The sequence below is a fragment of the Mus caroli genome, chromosome 17, assembly GCF_900094665.2.
Source record: "Mus caroli chromosome 17, CAROLI_EIJ_v1.1, whole genome shotgun sequence".
NCBI classification, from domain to species: Eukaryota; Metazoa; Chordata; class Mammalia; order Rodentia; family Muridae; genus Mus; species Mus caroli.
Window position 1 is genome coordinate 60216835 of NC_034586.1, and position 19888 is coordinate 60236722.

The following is a 19888-nucleotide window of genomic DNA, read 5'->3' on the forward strand; positions in this document are numbered from 1 at the left end:
TTTTTCCATTGTACAGTAATCACTCAGTCATCATTAGGGAAAGGCAATAACTACTTTAAAGTTTAAGTGAAACTATTATGTCATTTTCTATACCTGTAATATACTTTCAGACATAGTCATTCCAAAAGCTTACTTCCCAGGAGGCAGAAGGCCTTCCCAGGCATTACTAATCAAGTAACTGCCATTCCAAGGCCAGCTTGGGGAACATGGCAAGATTCTGTTTCCAAAGAAATCAAATCAATCAAACCAACCGACCAAACAGGAAACCCTTACTTTGTTACCGTATTATCATAAAAGTCGCATCATTCTGTATGGGGTTGGGTCACAGGAGGTAGGAGGAACTCATACAGATCTGCTTGAAGCCAGATCTAGTACAGCATGTGGAATCTTGAAAGTAAAGAGACAAACACAAACACTGGGAGTGTCCTCCTCTCTCTTTTGTTTGCTCACACATCATTGAGAAGGTCTTAATGCTTTTATATCCATCAATGTATCTTCCTGTCTAAGAAAGGGAATTTACTGGTTTTATACCATGTTAGATTGCTGAGAACTTCACAGGTATCAGGATAATTTTTGTAAAATTAGTAATTTCAAAATTTGAAATGTTCTTAAATTAAGAAAGGGAAACAGAAAATCTAGGTTTTATTAGGTAGTTGTGTAGTTCTGGGGGTAGATAGGTCACCTAAGACTTAGAGCAGAGTTGATGGGAGATTGCATTGTGTATCAACTTCATTTTATTACTTAATATTCAATATTGCACATTAACATCTTGTGCTCATGTGTGTGTGAACCATGTGTAAGTTGTCGGTTTTGTCTCTTTGCTTCATAACACTTAATGAATTTTATGTCATTCACATGTTTCTTTCTGTAGGCCATATATGCCACAGATTGTACTAGACCATAGGGCTATCACACTGAGTGGAAAACAAATGAATCTCTTGCTTCCTGTGCCTGCATTCTAGAAGGAAGTCAGATAACAAAAATCATAAGTAAAAACGGGACTGGAGAGATGGCTTCCGGAGGACCCAAGTTAGATTCCCCCAGCATCCATGCTAAATAAATGTCTCATAACCACCTGCCACTTCAGCCTGAGGGAATCTACCACCCTCCCTTTCCCCCCTTTTATTTTTATTTATTTATTTATTTATTTATTTATTGGCTTCTGAGGACATACACACACATACACACACTCATACCTTTAAAAAATAAGTACAATATCTGTGCTAGTAGGGTCAAATGTAATAATTATATATTTTAAGGAGAAAATGACAATAACACAGAGGAGGAAAGAAATGAAGTTGTGTTGTGGAGACAGTGTATGTAGGTGTCTATAGTTACCTCACCAAATAGACACTGCTAAGAGCTGCACAGGAAATCAGTAAGGGAGCTATCACCCACAGGGCCGTCTCCTTAGACAGCCATCCATGGAGCAAACCTCCAGTTCTGAGAAGGGAGTGCATCTCATTCATATTCTAGAACAGAAAGGTAATTACAGTGCTCGGAGACTAGTGAGCAAAGGCGAAGAGTGGTCAGAGATAAAGTGGAAAGACCACGCCGAGCCCAGATTACCATACATCATCTTTGGCTTTTATGCTGAAGGAAGAAAGGATTTTAATTAAGCAAGGCAAAGGAGTTATCCTCAGGTGCCCTGATTGCTGTGTTAAGTATAAATCGAAAGTAGATACAGGTAGAAATCATGTCTGGTTGAAATGTTGTGGTTGGTGTTACTATTGCAGGCTGTGCCTTGTTGACATGTTAGTTTTCCACTCCATTATTTATTGTTGCAAACAGTATCTACCAAACAGCAGAATATCCTTCCGCCTCCTCTCCAGTGGGATTTTGGACTGTTAATCTAGCTTCTTTCTGCTTCTTTCATGTTCTCCTCCTCAGCCTCTGACAATCACTCTTGCTCTCTCTTCCTAGTTTTATGAAGTTGGGGAGTTCTGATTCTTCACAGGTTTCTTAAAGTGCTACACATTCACATTACATCTCTGACACTTCCTATGCGTTAGTTAAACCCGAGGAGCAACCTCTGGAAGCTTTTGTTACAGTGCATTGCAGTCCTGCCATTGACAAGTGTGTTAATGGATTATGTCTACATTTCCTGCTGTCAGTTCTTACATATAATAATTGAACTACTGTCTAAATAGGAAAGACAACAGACTCTTTCTGCAGAGAAAACTCTGTTTTCCTACAGATAGGAAATATGCAACACACTTAGATCTGAGCCTGGAGAGCCGGCTCAGCCGTGAGGAGAATGAAGTTCTGTTAGGCTCACAGCTGCCTGTCAATCTAGCCAGCACGGGCCTCCATGTGCACCCACACACATGACATGTACACTGAAATACCAGAATTCATCTAAAAAGGTGCCTGGCTCTGAGCTTGCTGGTCTCAAAGGCTTATTACTGATGCCCTTCATTACTTCTTTATCTTCCTCTCTTGTGTGAATGAGGTTTCCATCTTTACATTTTTATATATCAAAGGTACATTGAGGTCCTACTGTAGAAAAACCCATTGTATTAGCAAGTAAATGAGTATCATATATATTATGTTGTTGGGCTTCCTCGAACCTTTGACCGTATTTTTGGTACTGAAAGTTTACGAATGGAGCAGACGTGGAGACGCATGCAAACATCTCCTTGTGCTTAAACTTGAGTGGGCACCTGCCTTGTTTGCTTCGGTCATCATTTTTGTAAAATGCACTTGAGTTCTCTTAGCTTTCTCTATACTGTAATAATGATGTGAGTTATGTTTGGTCTAAACATTTTTCTATCAGAATATTTGGCAGTAGATTATAGAGTTTCATGTTTCTATTTTAATATTTAACTATCTGTAAGTATGTAGTTGACTATTGTTAGAGATATTTATGTTGCTGTGCACTGTCAGCTCTCCTTAAACAGAACTTAACTCCTGGATTAAGATCAATTTTTTTTTTCTGAAACAATGTCTTCCTGATAGTTCTGTGTTGTTGTTCTCTCCCCAGAATCTGTATCGATTCGAGGGCACCGGGTTTTCAAACATTCCCCAGCTTATAGATCACCACTTCAATACAAAGCAAGTCATCACCAAGAAGTCTGGGGTGGTTCTGCTCAATCCCATCCCAAAGGTAGGGCGGAGAGCTGGCTTCTGGTTTAATAAAGAATACTTTGTTAGCATTTGTCACAGAAGAAAGCTTTCTGGGTATGTGCCAAAGTCAGAGACAAATTACTTCTGTGAGCACCAATAACTCAGCAAGCTAGCTGAGATATAGACTTCCTTTAATTTTCTGAAAAGACATTGCCTTTCTGCTCAGCATTTGCTAGGATACAAATGGCCTAATTTGTTTTCTTTCTTTCCCAATTGATCTTGAAAGATGTGGGGATCATACTTTGAAAGTTCCTGGCAAAAGATGTGAAGATGTAGACATCAAAGAAGAGGGTTAGCATTTAGGAGTAAATCAGAAGTTTAATTTTGAGCTTTAGCTTTACAATGTGTTGAAAGTTTGGGACTGGTTAAAGCTATGCATCTCTTCTCAGAAAAATCATAGTTTCCCTCTGCGGAGCCAGGCAACTAGGTCAGAGCTTGCTTTAGATCATTTTTACCTGGAAAATCTATCACGACCAATTCTTTCATGTACTAAGAGATTGTGAGGGAAGGAATGGGCATGAGGAGTGTATGTGTTTCAGACTGCACCTTAGGGGCTTAGACCATGGCACAACAGTGAGCCCATTGGGCCTTCCTTTCAGCACTTTGACACTTGATGGCGGCAGGGGCCCTTTCCTTAGAGGGCTGAGCAACATGAAGAACAGTATAAAAATAGGAAAGACATTCAAGTTGGTCGGTGACAGGTATCTAGTTAATTTTTATAGATCAATCCTGTGTTATCCTTCCCACAATTTAGACACTTCCTAAGTTTCACTTCGTACTCATTGTATAACATATAACTTGACAATGTGGTTTTTTGTTGTTACTGTTTTGACCCAGATTCTCAGAATCCATAAGCATCCGATTCCCTGTGGTATCTCTGTTTGCACCTAGAGTTTTCAGTTACATGATAAAGAGTTGTGTGTTTGCCGTTATACACTTGAGCATGAACTTCAGGTCTACTGCATCCTGTTATGAATCAACCTCAAGCCAGTAACATGCATTTTGCCCATTAGGTTCATACTAAATAAATACTGTTTTTACATAGACTGCTGCTTGGCTTTACAAGCTGACCAGCTATTTGCACAGCCTGTAGTTAGTCAAGTTCATGGTAGAGATCAAATCCATGATGGAAATTAACTTGCAGATCTGGGTCTGAGTATGAATATATAATTTCAAATAAAATTACATCTCTCACTGCATACAAATTTTCATGAAGTGAACTTAGGTAATGGATTAGACTCTCTAGACTATTGCATGGTCAATTATTATCTTTCTATCAGATCGCTAATTCAACAGAGCTGATTACTCCACCATTTTATAGTACTAGATATGCAAATCAGTGAATGCTGGCAGCTATAGAAGGTTAAAGAGCTATAGATGATTGTGTTGTGGGTAAAAGCAAAGCCCACCTACGCACTAACCTCACTTAAACCTAGCATTTGAAATACGCACATGAGTATCTGTTTATTGTAAATGCTGTTCAAAGAATCCTATTAGTCCTTTGTAGAGATAATTGAAATACAGAGGTCGTGGAGTACAGCTTTCAGTTATGAGTGGGAACAAATTGATGTGAATTTTGTTGTGGTATATCTGCCTTTGAAAAGTTATTTGTCCTCTTATTACTGAATCTATTTCTTGATTTAAATCATGTAAGAAACTAATACATTTGACCATATAATATGCTATAAAATATCTAATTTTCACCTTTATAGACTATATTCAGTCTATGTAAAGAATGTTGTTTTGCTTTGGATGGAATTTCTGTTTCCCATTATTTTTTCTCTTAGTCATCAAAATACAATTTTATTCCTGTAGTGCCTAAGTGACTAAGGCAGTTTCTTATCTTTATTCCTTATGTTACTCACAAGTGCGGGGACAGTAGACCACCAGAGTTGGGGAATTGCTTGATTTTTCCAGCTTAATAATGCTCTTAGTAAATGGACACCTTATGATCTGCTCCTTATCTGCTGTCCGGTTTCTTCCTGTACTGCCTCCCAGAGCCTGTGCAGAGGCTTAGGAGAGGGGCAGCATTGTTGTAAGTGGTACTAACTGATCACCTCAATTGTTCTCTTAAAGCAGCAAACCCAGTGGGCTTCCATGGCCTGTTCTTTCTTAATTTAGTTGCTTCTAGAGGGTCCCTTCAGCGAGAGCCTTTCTCTGTCATGTGTAAATAGTATATTCTCCCTCATTCCTTTCCTTACTTCTCAGTGGCTAATTTCTAATGGTTATATATATTCACCTTTCTATGGCATCATGTATTTTGATTGTTTTCTCTCCCTCGAGTGCAGTGCAAATTCTATAAGGTCAAAGTTGTATTTGACTTAGTATCTCTGTCTCACTGGTACCTGTAAGAGTTTTGGACAAGTGTAAGCCATCAGCAGATATTAAAAGATTGATGTTATCAATTAAGTCCTAAGACTTTTCAGCAACCTTCTCCCCCATCTTCATCCTCTTCCTTCTCCCTGCTGGGGATCAAGTCCAGAGCCTTTTAGGTACCTACCAGGCACTCCACCATTTAGGCATATCCCTGACCTTTGGCTGACTTCTTCATATGCATTTTTTTATGTACACCTCCCATATTGCCATGAGACATGTTTTGAGTTTTGTTGCTTTTAATATCCTACAGGATGATGGAAGAGGAGCTATTTCTTTAAATAGTAAAATAGTAAAGGACTTCTGAAGATAGCATAGCAGATAGCAGCAGTGCTGGGACACAGTCCATGCTGTTAACCATGGGGCACGGAGTACAGACTTGAGTAGATGCTACAAGAACTGTGCATTGTAAGCAATGTGAATGTGGATATGAGGGAAGGGAAGTCTTCTGCTTTGATAAGGTGCTAAATTGGAAAGAGACTCCTAGATATTCAAACCTATAAATCTGTATGACAGGAAAACAATGAAATTGATATTAGACAACTGGAATTTGAGGTACAATGTAGACTTTGAGAAAATATAAATAGGAATTCACCTAATCTAACATTTAAATGGCACTTCAGACGTTATTTTATTGGGTAAAGCTAGTATTTCTTCCAGTACATCTTTTAGGGAAGAAATTCTGTGACTGGAATGCAGAGCTCACCATATTCATGAACAAAAGCAGGGAGGGCAGCCAGGCAGAGAGCTGTGACTTGAACCTTAGCAAATGCTTGCCTCCTCCCTGAACCAAGTGGCTGTTTACCAGACTTCAGTATGGATTGCCCAAATATTACAGGCTTACTTTGAGAAGATGTAATAAATGTCTTTCTCGGTGACTAAAAGTTCTAACTGGTCTGCAGAAGAGTGTGTGTGGCAGCCGCAGGCTGGATCAAGGGTAAGGAACGAGCCGTGCCTGCGCACAGAGGAAGGCTTAAGTGGGCAGGCGCACTTCATGTTGGTTTCAGATGACTAAAAGGTTAGCTTTGCTGTTTGCATTCGTGAGGTAGCCAACTTGCCCAATGTTGTCAAGTAAGATTTTCTTTTTAGAGGAGCTTATTACACAGGGTTTGGTATATTTAGGTTTTCTTAGTTTAGCATTTTGTGAAGCCAGGGAGACTTCCTTTTCCCTAAATCTGTGCCCAACGTCCTTAATTTATTAAGACCTATTGGGTAGTTTTTAAGATAATTATCCATTTAAATAAATAGGATAGTGGAAAATACAATGGTTCTGTATGCTTTCGTAGACATTCACTTACTAATCACTCTGTGCTCAGCAGGGTTCTGAACTGTGATGAGATTGCTCTGTGCATCAAAGAGGAAGGAGATAACAGAGGGGTTATGGTGGTGTGAAGGCCTGGGTTAGCTCTGTGGGCCTACGTACCATGTGAGCCACGAGATAGCTACTGCTTTTCATTTCTAAAATATTTAAAATTGGGTTTTTGATGATTTGAGGCAGGGTCACATATAGCTCCCATTGGCCTTGAGCTCACTGTGTAGCTGAGAATGAATGTGACCTCCTGGTCCTGAATCTCCTCCTCCCCAGTGCTAAGATTAAAGTCCTGCAGTGCCACAGCTGGCTCAGCTCAAACATTGTGATCATAGAAGGTTTCTTGGTATCGTTTCATAGAGATGTCAATAAAATTGTTTTCTGTGTTGTAATGTGCAGAGATAACAGTGAAATGTTCAACAATCGAGCATGCATACCAACCCATCAAAGTAGCTGTCAGTCTATAGGGATGTAGGAACGTTTCACAGATGATTATCCTCAGAGTGTATGTATGTATGTGTGTGTGCATACCTATCTACACACACACACACACACACACACACACACACACTGCTTTTTAAATAATCTGTATATAAAATGTTTGATAGTCAAGAACAGCTCCTGGTGAGTGAGAGCCAATGGCAGACAGCCAAGGAGAGTGATGGCCTTCCAGAGAATGCACACCTCAGAATTTGGAAATACTTTTTAAATGCCTTTTAATAGTAGAGATAATTCTCCCCTGTCAGTAGACTAAGAAGATTTAAAACTATATCAAATGCCACTTCTATCTAGAGTATTAATCTAAATTCAAAATAATATCTTGTTTTCCTGATATACATGGCAATAGATCGCTATGATCATTTGCTTTTAGAGTATGAGCTGAAAAATCCTTTTTACAAGAGTAGAATCTGTCAAAATTATAAATGTGTAGCTTTGACTCAGCAGTAATTCATAATTTATATCCTTGTCGTGTGTGTGTGTGTGTGTGTGTGTGTTTGGTGGTCACTGTGACATCGTTCAAAGCATCAGCAGATGGAAAATTTGACTAATTGGGCTAGTTAAATAATTCATGGTCCTCTATCCAAAGGAGTTCTGGTACTTAGGTATGCTGTCTATGTTCTGAATAAAGAGTTTGGTGGTCTGTTGATTTAAAAGGAAAATATTACAAAACCGAGTTGATGTTGAATTGCCTTTGTTTATGAGGACCAAGGAAAATGATGTAAAATGATGTGCCTGAATTTTCTAACTGATCATAGACACATAGTGGGTCTGTAAGTCTGTACTATAGAGCTAATCTAACTTCTAACACAGGTGTGTGTGTGTGTGTAAATTAGATACGTTTATGAATGGCAAACAGAATGTAAAAGAAATTAGTTATATTTTATAATGTATTACATTTTAAGTGTATGTGTGTGAAGGTCAGAGGAACCTTATGTGAATGAATTCTGTCTTTCCACAGTGTGGGTCCCGGGGCTCAAAGTCAGGTCATCAGGCTTCGTAGCAAGGGCCTCTAGCACTGATTAATCTCATTGGCTCACATTTCCCATCTTTAATCTTCTTAACCCTGTGAGTGTATTACTGGCTCCGCATTCAGAGAACTAAAGTAGTGTTCGGATGCAGCATTGGCTGTCAAGCAGTTAGGACTTTCCAGGAAGATGGAAGATTGGAACAGTATTAAGAACAGAATTGGGCTGGGAAGGTGGATCATTTGATGAGTTCTTGGCACACAAAGCACAAAATTGTGACTTTGGATCTCCGGCATCCATGCAAAGTGAGCCTGGCACCTGTACCCTAGCTCTGGTGGCGAGGGTGTGCAGGCAGACTTTCTAGAGTGACTAATGAGCTCAGAGACAGTGAGAGACTTACCCCCAAAAGAAGAAAGTTACAGAGTAAGAGCCCTTGGCTGCATGTTCAATAATTATCTTCATTTCTTTCAATAGTATGTTTTCCAGGATATTTTGCTTAATTTTATTAACAGTTAAAAATATGCAGGCATAAAAATATGATAACCAAGGGGAAAATAAGAGTCATTTATATTTGTGATAATGCAGGTAGTAAAGCGAAGCGAGTAGTTCTCCTTACATGTTCACCTGGCTTGTCTTACAGGTCTAGAGCAGCTGTAAGAATGTGACCAGTTCTTAACCTAGTTGTCCTAGCTGTCCAACTGGACTCTTTAGGAGGCCAACTCATTTGTCACTGAAGTGCTCTGAGACGACTTTATGTTTAAGAGGAAAACATTGTTAAAGTGGTTTCAGGCTCACCCTCTAGAATCTTTAAACTTTCCATCTTGTGTAGTTAATTCTCCTTGCCCTAGTCCTGTGTGTAATGTGAGCTAAGATTATGTGATGGGAGGAATGCCCCACATGGCCTGTTCCTAAGCTTTTGTAGGTCTTACAGTTAGCGAGGCTTGTGAGTGGAGATACAGTGCCTGGCCTGCTTTAGAAGGCAATACAGATGGAATGAAAAGACAGAGAAGAGTGGCTGAGGATGTCAATAACATTGACTCCTGTCTGTCACTCGTGTGTACAAGTCCATGATCACTTGTGTGCACATACACAGATGAAGGAAGGACCATAGAATATTAAGGTGGGAAAATAATCTATAAAACAGAATTTTAGTATTTTATTTTCATAATTTGAAATATCTATGTGAATAAGTGTGAAAAGCTTAAAGGCCATGTTCTGGGAGGAATTACGTTGCTTTGTGTTTGGAGGGTGACTTAAGGCAGCTTATGCATGGTTTTAATTTTTTATTAAACATTATCATGTTAAAACTTTTTTCTATAACTATATTCAATGGCACTGTTTAGTAGAACACTGTAAAGAATTCTTTGGTGACTGTGTTCAGTTTCTTTAGAGAGAAGTTAAAGTGAGACCCTGGACACACAAACTGAGGCATCTTAATGTACAGAATTATATTGAAAGAAGGTATACAGAACTGATGTATACTGTTTTCAAAACATTTCAGTGTAATGTTTGTGAACCTCAATTTGAGACATGCATGAGAGGTTTAATTAATATTTTAAAAATAACAATATATGCTTCAGTAATCTAGAAGAGAACTAGCAGGGGCCATGAGGGTTTCGTTGAAGAAGGACTTGAAGCAGATCACAGATAGGAAGAGGTCAGACATGCAGAGAAGAGGTGCTGCTTGATAGGACAGTGTGAGGCATGGGTGCCCCAGGCTTGTTTTAAGGATGCCAAGATCAGTCAGGCAAAAGCAGGTGGTTTGGAAGGTGATTACCTCAAGTGTTCATGGGAGTCTGGCTTTGAGAGCTGCAAATCCCGGAGTAAGCGTGAAATGTGCTATTTTGCAGCAGGTGGATAAGCACACAGTGAACGTGGCCTAAGCATAGCCCACTGCACTGCCTAACTCGCCAGTGTACTGAGACTGAGCACACCTGTTTAGTGGCTCGAAGAATGTGACCAGTACACTAGCACATTAGACAAGAGAAACCCAAGTTTCATTTGCTGGGTCTGTCATCAAACTTGCATAGCTATTCCAACCTATTATACAGCGATGTTTAAGTAGGAACAAATTACCAGTGCCATGGAAAAGGAGCAACGATGGAAATTCATAGATTAAAAACTAAAGCTCTTGACAGGCGGTCTAAATTGTCGCCTGAGTGTGGAGTTTAGCATCACCTTGCTGAGAGCTGCTAGGGAAGAAGCAGCTTTGTGATTGGAGAGGAAAGGGGAGTTTTAATCTTTTATAGGAAAGTTTACTACCAGTAGTCTCAGCAGCATTCTGTATAGATGTGCTATTGCATTTTGTGCTGTAGACAAGAACAAAATTTGAAATACAGCTTAGTGCAGGATGCTCCAGCTCAGCAGCAGAAAAGTGTTGTACTTTTATAGTACAAAACAGAAAAGTGATACGGCTCCAGATTTTTGATCAAGATACTAGCAAATTAGCTCTAAATAGTTTAAAATTTTTAAGCAAATGCCTAAACAGCAAAGGATTATTCTTGTGAAATGCATGTGATCTCATCTTAATTATATTTCCACAATGTTGAATATTTAGCTACAGTAGAAGAAGTCTTACATGCTCAGTAACAAGTAGCAAAAAAGGTGAAGACAAAAATCATGACCAAGTTTTAGAAACTTACTAAAATCTCTAAGTGGTCACTTCTGAATCGTTTAAGCAGAGATTAGCAATCTATTCTGTCCTACTTTTCAAGTTATGAAAGTACATATCTAGCACATATTTGATGTTGATTCTAAGAAACTCAGAAGCCTCATGGACTAAGCAGATGGACAAAGCAAGAATGGTCCCTGGGAGGCCGGAGAGCTGGCTCAGTGCTTAAGAGCACCCATTACACAGGTCCCAAGTTCCATCCCCTGTACCCACCTGGCAGCTTACAACCATTCCTTACTCCAGTCGCAGGAGTTCCAGCACCCTCTTCAGGTCTGGGTGGGTATAGCATGTACAGTGGTGCACATATGCACCTGCAGGCAAGCACTCATATATATAAAGGAAGAGAGTTCTCTTGGATAAAAAGAACAAAAGAATACCTGAGATGTAGCTATTCCAAGCATTGGTTGCTAATTCTTCAGTAGGAGAGGAGGTGTCACTAAGAGTGGATGCCTGGTACTGGGAATTGGGCACATTGATAAGAGTGAGACTGTATCAGTACCTGTCCTTTTTGTCCTGGCTTGGCCTCTTCCATCACAGAACCCACCCCTCTCTCTTTACCAGAAGCTGCAGCCCAACAAAATTCCTCAGGTGGAACCCTCTGAGGGTGATGGGTTCTTCTTTTCTTTGCTACTCAGTGTTGCTTGTATGTGCCTGACTCTCCTGCTGGCTAAGGAGGTATTGAAGAACAACGGGAAGTCTTACTTGTTTCAGGATCCCCACAGAATCTGTCACATATTTGAAGCTGGGTGATTTTGGGGCTTTTGTTTTGTTTTCTTTAGATAAATATATAAGTTTAACAAATTTTGATTATTCAAATCTTTTGTATATATATTATGGTAAAATGTGACAATTTTAGATTGTATTATCCAAAAAGGGTTTCTGTTTATATCTGACTTGTGAACTGTTATAAGCTGTGGCTTGTGGCTGAGAATAGCTATTAAGGCAGCTCCACAAAATATCATAAACTTACATAGGACATCACAAAATTGTTTTTATTTTTTAAATTTAATTCTTTTTTGTGAGTATGAACTTTGGAGATGATAATGTTTCATAGTGTCAGAAAGTTAGACATTCTGATTAGATCATGAGTGAAATCTTTTGAAGTAATCAATGTGTGCTTAGCCTCAGTTTTGTTCATAGAACAATTTAGTTCTTACATTATTTTCTTTTTTACTTTATATTAGAAGTTATGTGGAGTTGGGCGTGTAGCTCAGTGGTAAATGCTTAAGGCCCTCAGTCCTATCTCTAGCACGCAGAAAACAAACCCTTTTTCACAATGATGCAGTTACAACCCTCTTAGAAACAATGATCAGTTTTTAAGTACTGAAAGAAATGTTTGTTGCACTCTTATTAACCTTCCCTCTAGACTATTGTAACCTATATTTTAGCATCATAAAATGTATTTGACAATTTAACTGGTATTCTTCTCTGATAGTAAAGTCAGGAAAGTTCCTTATTTGCAAATTGTGTCTTGTATAAACCTATTTCAGAAGGGAAAGGATGGTGGTGTACATGATAGGCAAGCTTGGCTTACTCTGGAAAAGAGTTGTTGGCATTTTATCTTACTAACTAAATTCATGTTCACCTTCTACCTGGCTCTCAAAGAGAACTGGTCCCAAGTCCTCTTTTTCAAAGACTAATAAATATGCATGTTAAAAACGTAATGACATTGAAGTAACAGGGTTTAAATTATAAAGGCCATGGGCATTAGAAAGATAACTTAGAGTTAGTTTTTTAATGGAAAGCTTCATCCATATACATTTATAAGTCTTGGAAAAAAGAAACTGTATTTCCTTCTGTTATTATGTAACAAATTGCATTTATTAAAGGTGGAACAAAGAGTTGATAACACTGTAAAAGTGAACTCTAATTTCTTTGTCCCCTAGTCTCAGTGAGGTCTAGCTGTATTGATGGAGAGCAGAGTCACATCAGCTGATGTCAGTTATTTCTAGCATGCCTTTTAGGAATAGATGTTCAAATGTCAACCGTGGCCCTCTCTGATCTGTAGTCTTGCTGCTAGGGACATCTCGAACTGGTCATCTCAAATAGGTAGAGTTTTCAAATACATTTTAGTGACATTATTTTCTGTTTAAATAAATCCTTTTAAATCATTAAACATTTAAATGATTAAATCCACACTAGTTGGAAAACATGGGAACCATTTCTTGTCCTGTGTCTGAGGTGTGTGGTGCATGTGTGTGGTGCATGCGCTTCGTCTGAGGTCTGTGCACTCATGTCCCACATGCGGGAGGTCAGACGAGGGCGTCAGGTGCCATCTGCCTCCGCTCCTCCTTGTCCCCTGAGAGGACACTCAAAAGGAGCAGAGAGCTTCATCTTTGATTTTGGAGAACCTCTGACTTCCAGAATTGTAAGGTAACTAGTCTGTGCCGCTTTAGACTGTCACACTTTGTGGTCATCCATTACAGCAATAGTATATGCAGGAAGTGAGGTTAGAAGTGACATATGATTGTTATTTTATGTACGAGGGTTCGATCTTTGTATTGAGGGTGATAGACAACTTTGAAAGGTTTTATTCTGAGAAGAATTATGATCAAATTTGTATTTTATGCAGGTAATTGTGGCTTTGTTATAGAAGCCATTCAGTGTATTGATAACCAGTGACATTGAAGTGACAAAAGAAGGCATAAGATCAGTTTGGGACTTAGATAATGATGGGGTGCTGCTGAGATAAATTTGTGACCCCCTAGCTTAGTGACCTGTGACACCACCTTATTTACTGTTCTGGCCCCACTGCAGGCCTACAGACTGAGGGACTATGGGAGTGGTGCTGAAAAGTCTCAGCACCCTGTGGGTGGTCCTGATGCCATGATGCTGAAGGGCCATCCATTGCAAACTGACCCGTGTGAAAAGGAATAAGCTCTCCACACCTGTGTGGTCTCTTCATTACCCAGGCTCTATGGGTCAGGCTACCCGAGTGCAGCAAGCTTACATCCATTTAACCTTGGAAAGACTGGAAGTGGGGTGGGAACCACCTTTGTCAGAGAATAGCCTGGTGGTCATTTGGCGTCTAAATAGTGATCTCTTTAAACTTTAATTCCTTCACGGTATCCTCATGATCAAGAGTCAATGAAGCAGAAATACCTATTTTATGGCTTTTTGGAGAAGTTGATGTTCCAAAATTGATTTTCACCGTCTCATGAGAATTTTAAAGAAATATACTTCAAATAGTATTCTGCATGAAGATTATGTTTTCTTTTTTTTTTAATCTTGGGAGTTGTATGCTTGTGATAGTCATTCAAAAGTAGTTTTAGAACAGAATATATAGAAACGTAAATAATTTTAGAATTAGAAATTTGAATGATATTTGATATATTTTTGACTAAGAAAGCCAAACTGATTATTCTTTCCTCATTGAAATGCGCCTCATATCTATGCAGCACACACTTTGAGCATACCTTAGTTCTCTTGTCTAATATAGCCCACTTTTGCAATAATATACTTTCCAAATTCCAGTCACTCTTTTTGTCACTCAGAATGGTGTTAGTGTGGTAGAACACGCATAGAACAAGCTGACTGCTATTAACATGCCCATGAACTACCTTCTCCTCCTGGGACTAGTGATGGCAAGCCTGGACGTTGTAGCCCCGCTGCATTCCTTCGCACTGACTCTTGAGCCAGTGTTCCTGGATGAGGTCATTGAATGGGTGCTGAGATGCACTGGCAGATTGCACAGAGCTAAGAGTGATGCTTGAGGTGATGGAGCATTTCAGTGAACGTTCCTGAGGAAGGAGTCGTTAGCTCCAGCACAGACTTCAGCACTGATGCCCACCGAGAGAGGCGTGTCCCTCCGCTATGATGTCATATTGTCACAGTTGCTGCTTTTTCAGGGATCCTGCTGCCACCTTGCTGTTTACCTCCTTTAAATCTCTCTCAGCTTCTGCTCTAGCCCAAATAAAAATCTGTTTAATTCTTGAGTTGAGTTTTGACTAAAATCTGGACAGATGATTCATATAATTCTAGGTATGGAATATATGTAAGGTAGTAAATTAACTTTTGTCACCCTGTGACAGAAAAACTTTTGACATGACAGTCATTCTTAGCAGCTTCTTCAGCATATCAGATAGACTAGTCTTTCAAAGCCTTGTGGAATTCCCAAGTTAAGAGCAGAGGAAATATTGAAGTTATCCATCTGGAGTCTGTCAGAAACCCTTGACTTCAGACACTTCAGAGTTTTAATGCAGAATCAAAGTCACAGAGGATCAGAAGACAAATGGTAGAATAAAAATTCACTTTCAAGTCCTTCTATATCTGCTAAAATGCATCCTTCTAAAATTGGAATAATTTTGCCCTAGCATGGAGAGGGTGCTGTAGGCAAGCTCACACACACACACACACACACACACACACACACACACACACACACACACACACCCCTACCTACATTCCCACATTCATTCACCTCTGGAGACTATTTTCTGTCCTGTCACCTTCTCTCTGTCTCCCTGCCCTCCCTTCCTCTCCCCTTTCTGTTCTCTTTTCACTTTCCTTTTTTGTTGTTGTTGGTTTTTTGTTGTTGTTGTTTGATGTGATCAGCAATGATTCATTGATCGCCCATTGTATACAGCTGTGCTGCTAGTAGCTCTTTCATAAACTCTTTGTGGAGAGTTAAAAAGTTTGTAGAGGGAGAGCTCTGGAGAATATGGAAAGGGAAACAAGGGTGTGCTCAATTATAAAAGCTATTCAACTGTTGGAATTGATAACAAATAAAAAAGTATGAAAATGTGCATCAGAAGTATAAAATATCAGAAGTATGGAATGGGATGAAATGCCCCCACTACAGCTAGGCAGTGGCATGGGCAGTTTGCAAGTGTGTTGGGGATTAAGATTAAAAAAATTAAACAGTGGGGCATCGACTAAGCTGCTGAAAATATAGGAGACTAGGATCTGAAAAATTCTTATCAAGCATATAAATAAATGATTGATCTTTTCATTTTACTAACAAACACAGAAATGTAACACATTAGTATTTATCTGAGAGGATGTGGGGAGACTAATAGAGGATTATTAAAAGTCAATTGGAGGGAGAATTATCTTTCAACTGTGGAAAAGTATTTGGTAATGCAATAATTAAGACACCTAGTACATTAGAAATTGGTTAAAACTCCAGGCTAGAGAAATGGCTCAGCGGTTAAGAGCACTGACTGCTCTTCTGAAGAAGTCTGAGTTCAAATCCCAGCAACCCCATGGTGGCTCACAGCCTTCAGTAACAAGATCTGACTCCCTCTTCCAGAGTGTCTGAAGACAGCTACAGTGTACTTACATATAATAAATAAATAAATCTTTGAAAAAAAAAAGACAACATGCATTTTTTTAAAAGAGAAAGAAAGAGAGAGAGAGAGAGAAAGGAAGGAAGGAAGGGAGGGAGGGAGGGAGGAAGAGAGAGAGAGAGAGAGAGAGAGAGAGAGAGAGAGAAAGAAAGAAAGAAAGTCAAGAAAATGAGGGTAAGCTTGCTAAAATTCAACTCTTAAATGGACATTTCAGAGCTTGGGAGGTCACGGGAAAGGACCACAATTGCTTATAAATTGCCTCAGCCAGAATAACATTTGCAAAGAAAACTACAACTGCCTTGTATTTTTCTCTCCAGTGCTAGTTATTGAATACAGGGCAGTGTGCTTGCTAGGCACCCCACCCACAACCCTGCCTCCTTTTCATCTTTATGTCTTTTTGAGACAAGGTTTTCCTTATTGCTCTGGCTGTCTGTGAACTCCTTGGCTCAAGAAATCTTCATTGACATTTCATGTTGATAAATGAGCACACCCACGTAAAGTTCATTCTGAAGTCAAGTTTTTGCAAATTTGAAAAAGATAGCAAAATGGTATTGATCACTAACATACCCAAGAAAGCCTTTTGTGCTATCTTTACTGTTTTATTTTCCTCATAAGAATTACACATAACTTGAGCATGGGCAGACAGGAGTCCTGCTCTGGAAGAGTTTAATGTGGTATCACGTGGCATGTGCTGTTTGGTGTGGGGTCACTTGTGCTCCACTTACTCCTGCTTTCTTTAGTCCCCGTAGACATCACAACCTCCTGTAATTAGTATAAGGTCAAGGAATATGGCATAACTTTTTGTCCTGAGAGTGCTTTGTTTTTCCTTATTTCAAATAAATTGCTGAATGATCCACCAGGTGCTTCAGGTCATGCTGTAGATTCAGTGTATTCTTCTGAAATATACATATAAAAACAAGAAAATTGCTTCATAATAGTAAAAATTAAAAACATTTTATTAAAAATTAGCATAGGCATTAAGATAAAATATTAGTAAAATTGAAAGTAAGCCAACATTATAGGCTTTATTTGATTCCCATTGCAGTTTGTAATGATTCTTTTTAAAAATGGGATTGGTAATAAATGTACAAAAATTAAACCTGAAATTAGTAAAAATAATTATTGTGAATAATAGATTAGCTCAGCTGGGCGTGGTGGCGTGTGCCTTGAGTCCCATCACTCAGGAGGCATAGGCAGGTAGATCTCTGTGCATTGGAGGCTATCCTGATCTCTGTAGTGAGTTTCAGGTAAGCCAGAGGTACATAGAGACACCCTGCCTCAAAAAAAAAAAAAAATCCTAGCTCAGAAAACTATAATGGAAGTATGAACAGTGTTGATAAATATATGCACATGCATATGCACACATGTACTTCACATTCCACTGGCAAGGTCATACAATTTGAAGAAACACATATGAAAGTAAAAGTGTTTATATAAAAATGATAGATGAAAGCAGAATAAAGGAAATGGTTGAAAGGAGACTGGAAAGCTTTTAACACTTCATGTATCTTTGGACACATTAATAGGAATTACATTTGGAGACTTGAAAAAGATGAGATAAGCCCAAAGGACTGACACAGTAGATGCCTCTCTATAAGGCCAGACCATGAGAGAAAATGAAGAGGCTAATTACTTCTTAACACAGAGTGCAGAGCCATCTTCATTAGCATCTGGGAAATGAGCTTAATTGAAACCTATTTCTACAGAAGTTCTCTACTGTATCGAACTGCTGAAATGAAATGCAATTTTATACTAACATCTTTCTACACCAACATTGTGCATAACATCTTGACATATTAATATTTTAGCATGTAGAGTATGATAAAACATAATAATCTCAATTTTAATATTAAGATATCCATACAACTCTTGAAGCAAAAAATATGGCTTTGTTAATAATTGGACTATGTATTTTAAAACTATAAGTTAATATAAGTATTTGTATTTGTGTACATAAACACATAGGTATGTACATATATTCAGATAAGTATCTCTATATATGATATCCTTACTTAAAATGAGAAAGTGAGAGCAAGAAAATGATTAACAGTTAGCACAATGTTAATGAGAAAATGGTGCTATGGGGCTTAAATGCCAGCATCAATAGGTCATACATCATGTCTCTTCAGTGTGTGTGTGTATATGTGTGTGTTTCAGTTGGCTTTTACTTGGTAAACATTTTCTGTGCTTTCTTCCCATAGCTCCTCCCAGCTTCTCTTTACTGCTTTTAATTGTTCTCTAGTTCTATGAATTCAGTCTTTTTAGCCTTATATTTGATTAAATATTATATTTGTAATTTTATGCCTGACTTATTTTAATATAATATTCCCCAAGCTTATCCATGTTTCCATAAATGACAGGATTTCATTTGTCTTTATGGATGATGAATATTCCACATTCAATCTATTCTCTCTCTCTCTTAAAACCATGTGCATTCACTCACTGGTTGATGAACACTCGTTTGAGTTTATATTTTGTTAATTATAAGTAATGTTAATATATGCATGGGTGTACACGTATGCTTTGGACATGCTGACTTCCTTTTCCTTGAATGTTTGTGTTTGTTTGCTTGTTTTGAATTTTCACTAACACAGGCAGGGATTCCCCAGCGTGGATCTGCGGCATGTGTAACAACTTCTGTTGTATATTCCAGGAAGTCTCCAGATGAAAGCACCCACACATCCTTACTGTTGTTAGGCACTGCCAAGTTGATGCCAATGTCAGTTATACTCCTGTTTACCAGGGCAACAGGTTTTCTATCTCCCTGATTACTAGAGATTACATACACAAGACATATATACACATAATGTCTTTTTGAGTCATGTATATTTTGGTTCAAGATGGAGCCACTCTTAGAAAGGGCAAGGAAGTCCCTTGGCTATAGCTCTCCTGACCCTCCCCCACTGCATCCAAGCCTTCTACTGTTTTCCAGAGTTTGTTTCTGAATCCAGCAGTTGTTGTAGCCCCTCCTCTTTTTATTTTGCCTACCACTTCCCTATGTTTGGGGAGAGAGTAGTCATTGGAATTCCCAATTTATCATTTAATCTTTACCCCTCATTTCCATAAAGGTGTTGAATAAATTATATATCAGTTTATTTCAGGGTTTTACAAAAATTGGTTTGGAATAAACATAACATAAATTGAGGGGAGTGAACTTATGTTAATTAAATAAAACTTTCTTTATCAGAAAGCAACATCAAGTCTGTCAGGATGATACAGGTTTCTAATCACAGCTACTTGGAAGGCTGAGGCAGAAAGATCTCAAGTTCAAGGTCAGCCTGGGCAATTTTGTAAAGTAAGACTGTCTCAAAACAAAAAACCTCACAGACAATTTAGATAACATTCTGTGCTAGAGTGCTTTTCCAGCATGCACTGAGCTCCAAGATTCAAACTTCAGCACTGAAAAAATAGGAAAAGGAATCAGAATTAAATATTATTTACCCAGGGCAGGAAAAATGTCTCAGTGGTTAAGAGCACTGACTACTCTTTCAGGGAAGTCCAGTACTCATTTCTCAGCACTTGGCAGCTCACAGTGATTCCCGACACAGATGTGGTACCCGCTTTTGGTTTCCATGTACACACACATATATGACACACAGGTAAGGCACATTCAAATAAAAAACCCATACACATAAAATAAATAATAAAAACATTT

The 19888-nt window shown here is 38.7% G+C and overlaps 1 protein-coding gene across 6 annotated transcripts in view; it reads left to right on the plus strand.

Moving 5' to 3' along the window:
- The window catches only part of Fer (FER tyrosine kinase), a 276129-nt gene that overhangs the window by 117219 nt on the left and 139022 nt on the right, over window positions 1–19888 (plus strand). For all 6 annotated transcript variants that reach the window (XR_003835255.1, XM_029470881.1, XM_021186574.2 and 3 more), the window contains one exon: window positions 2984–3106. Coding sequence is in view for 5 of the 6 variants with exons in the window: in XM_029470881.1 (XP_029326741.1) it covers window positions 2984–3106 (123 nt within the window). In the remaining variant the exon portion in view is untranslated. The remainder of the gene's footprint in view (window positions 1–2983; window positions 3107–19888) is intronic.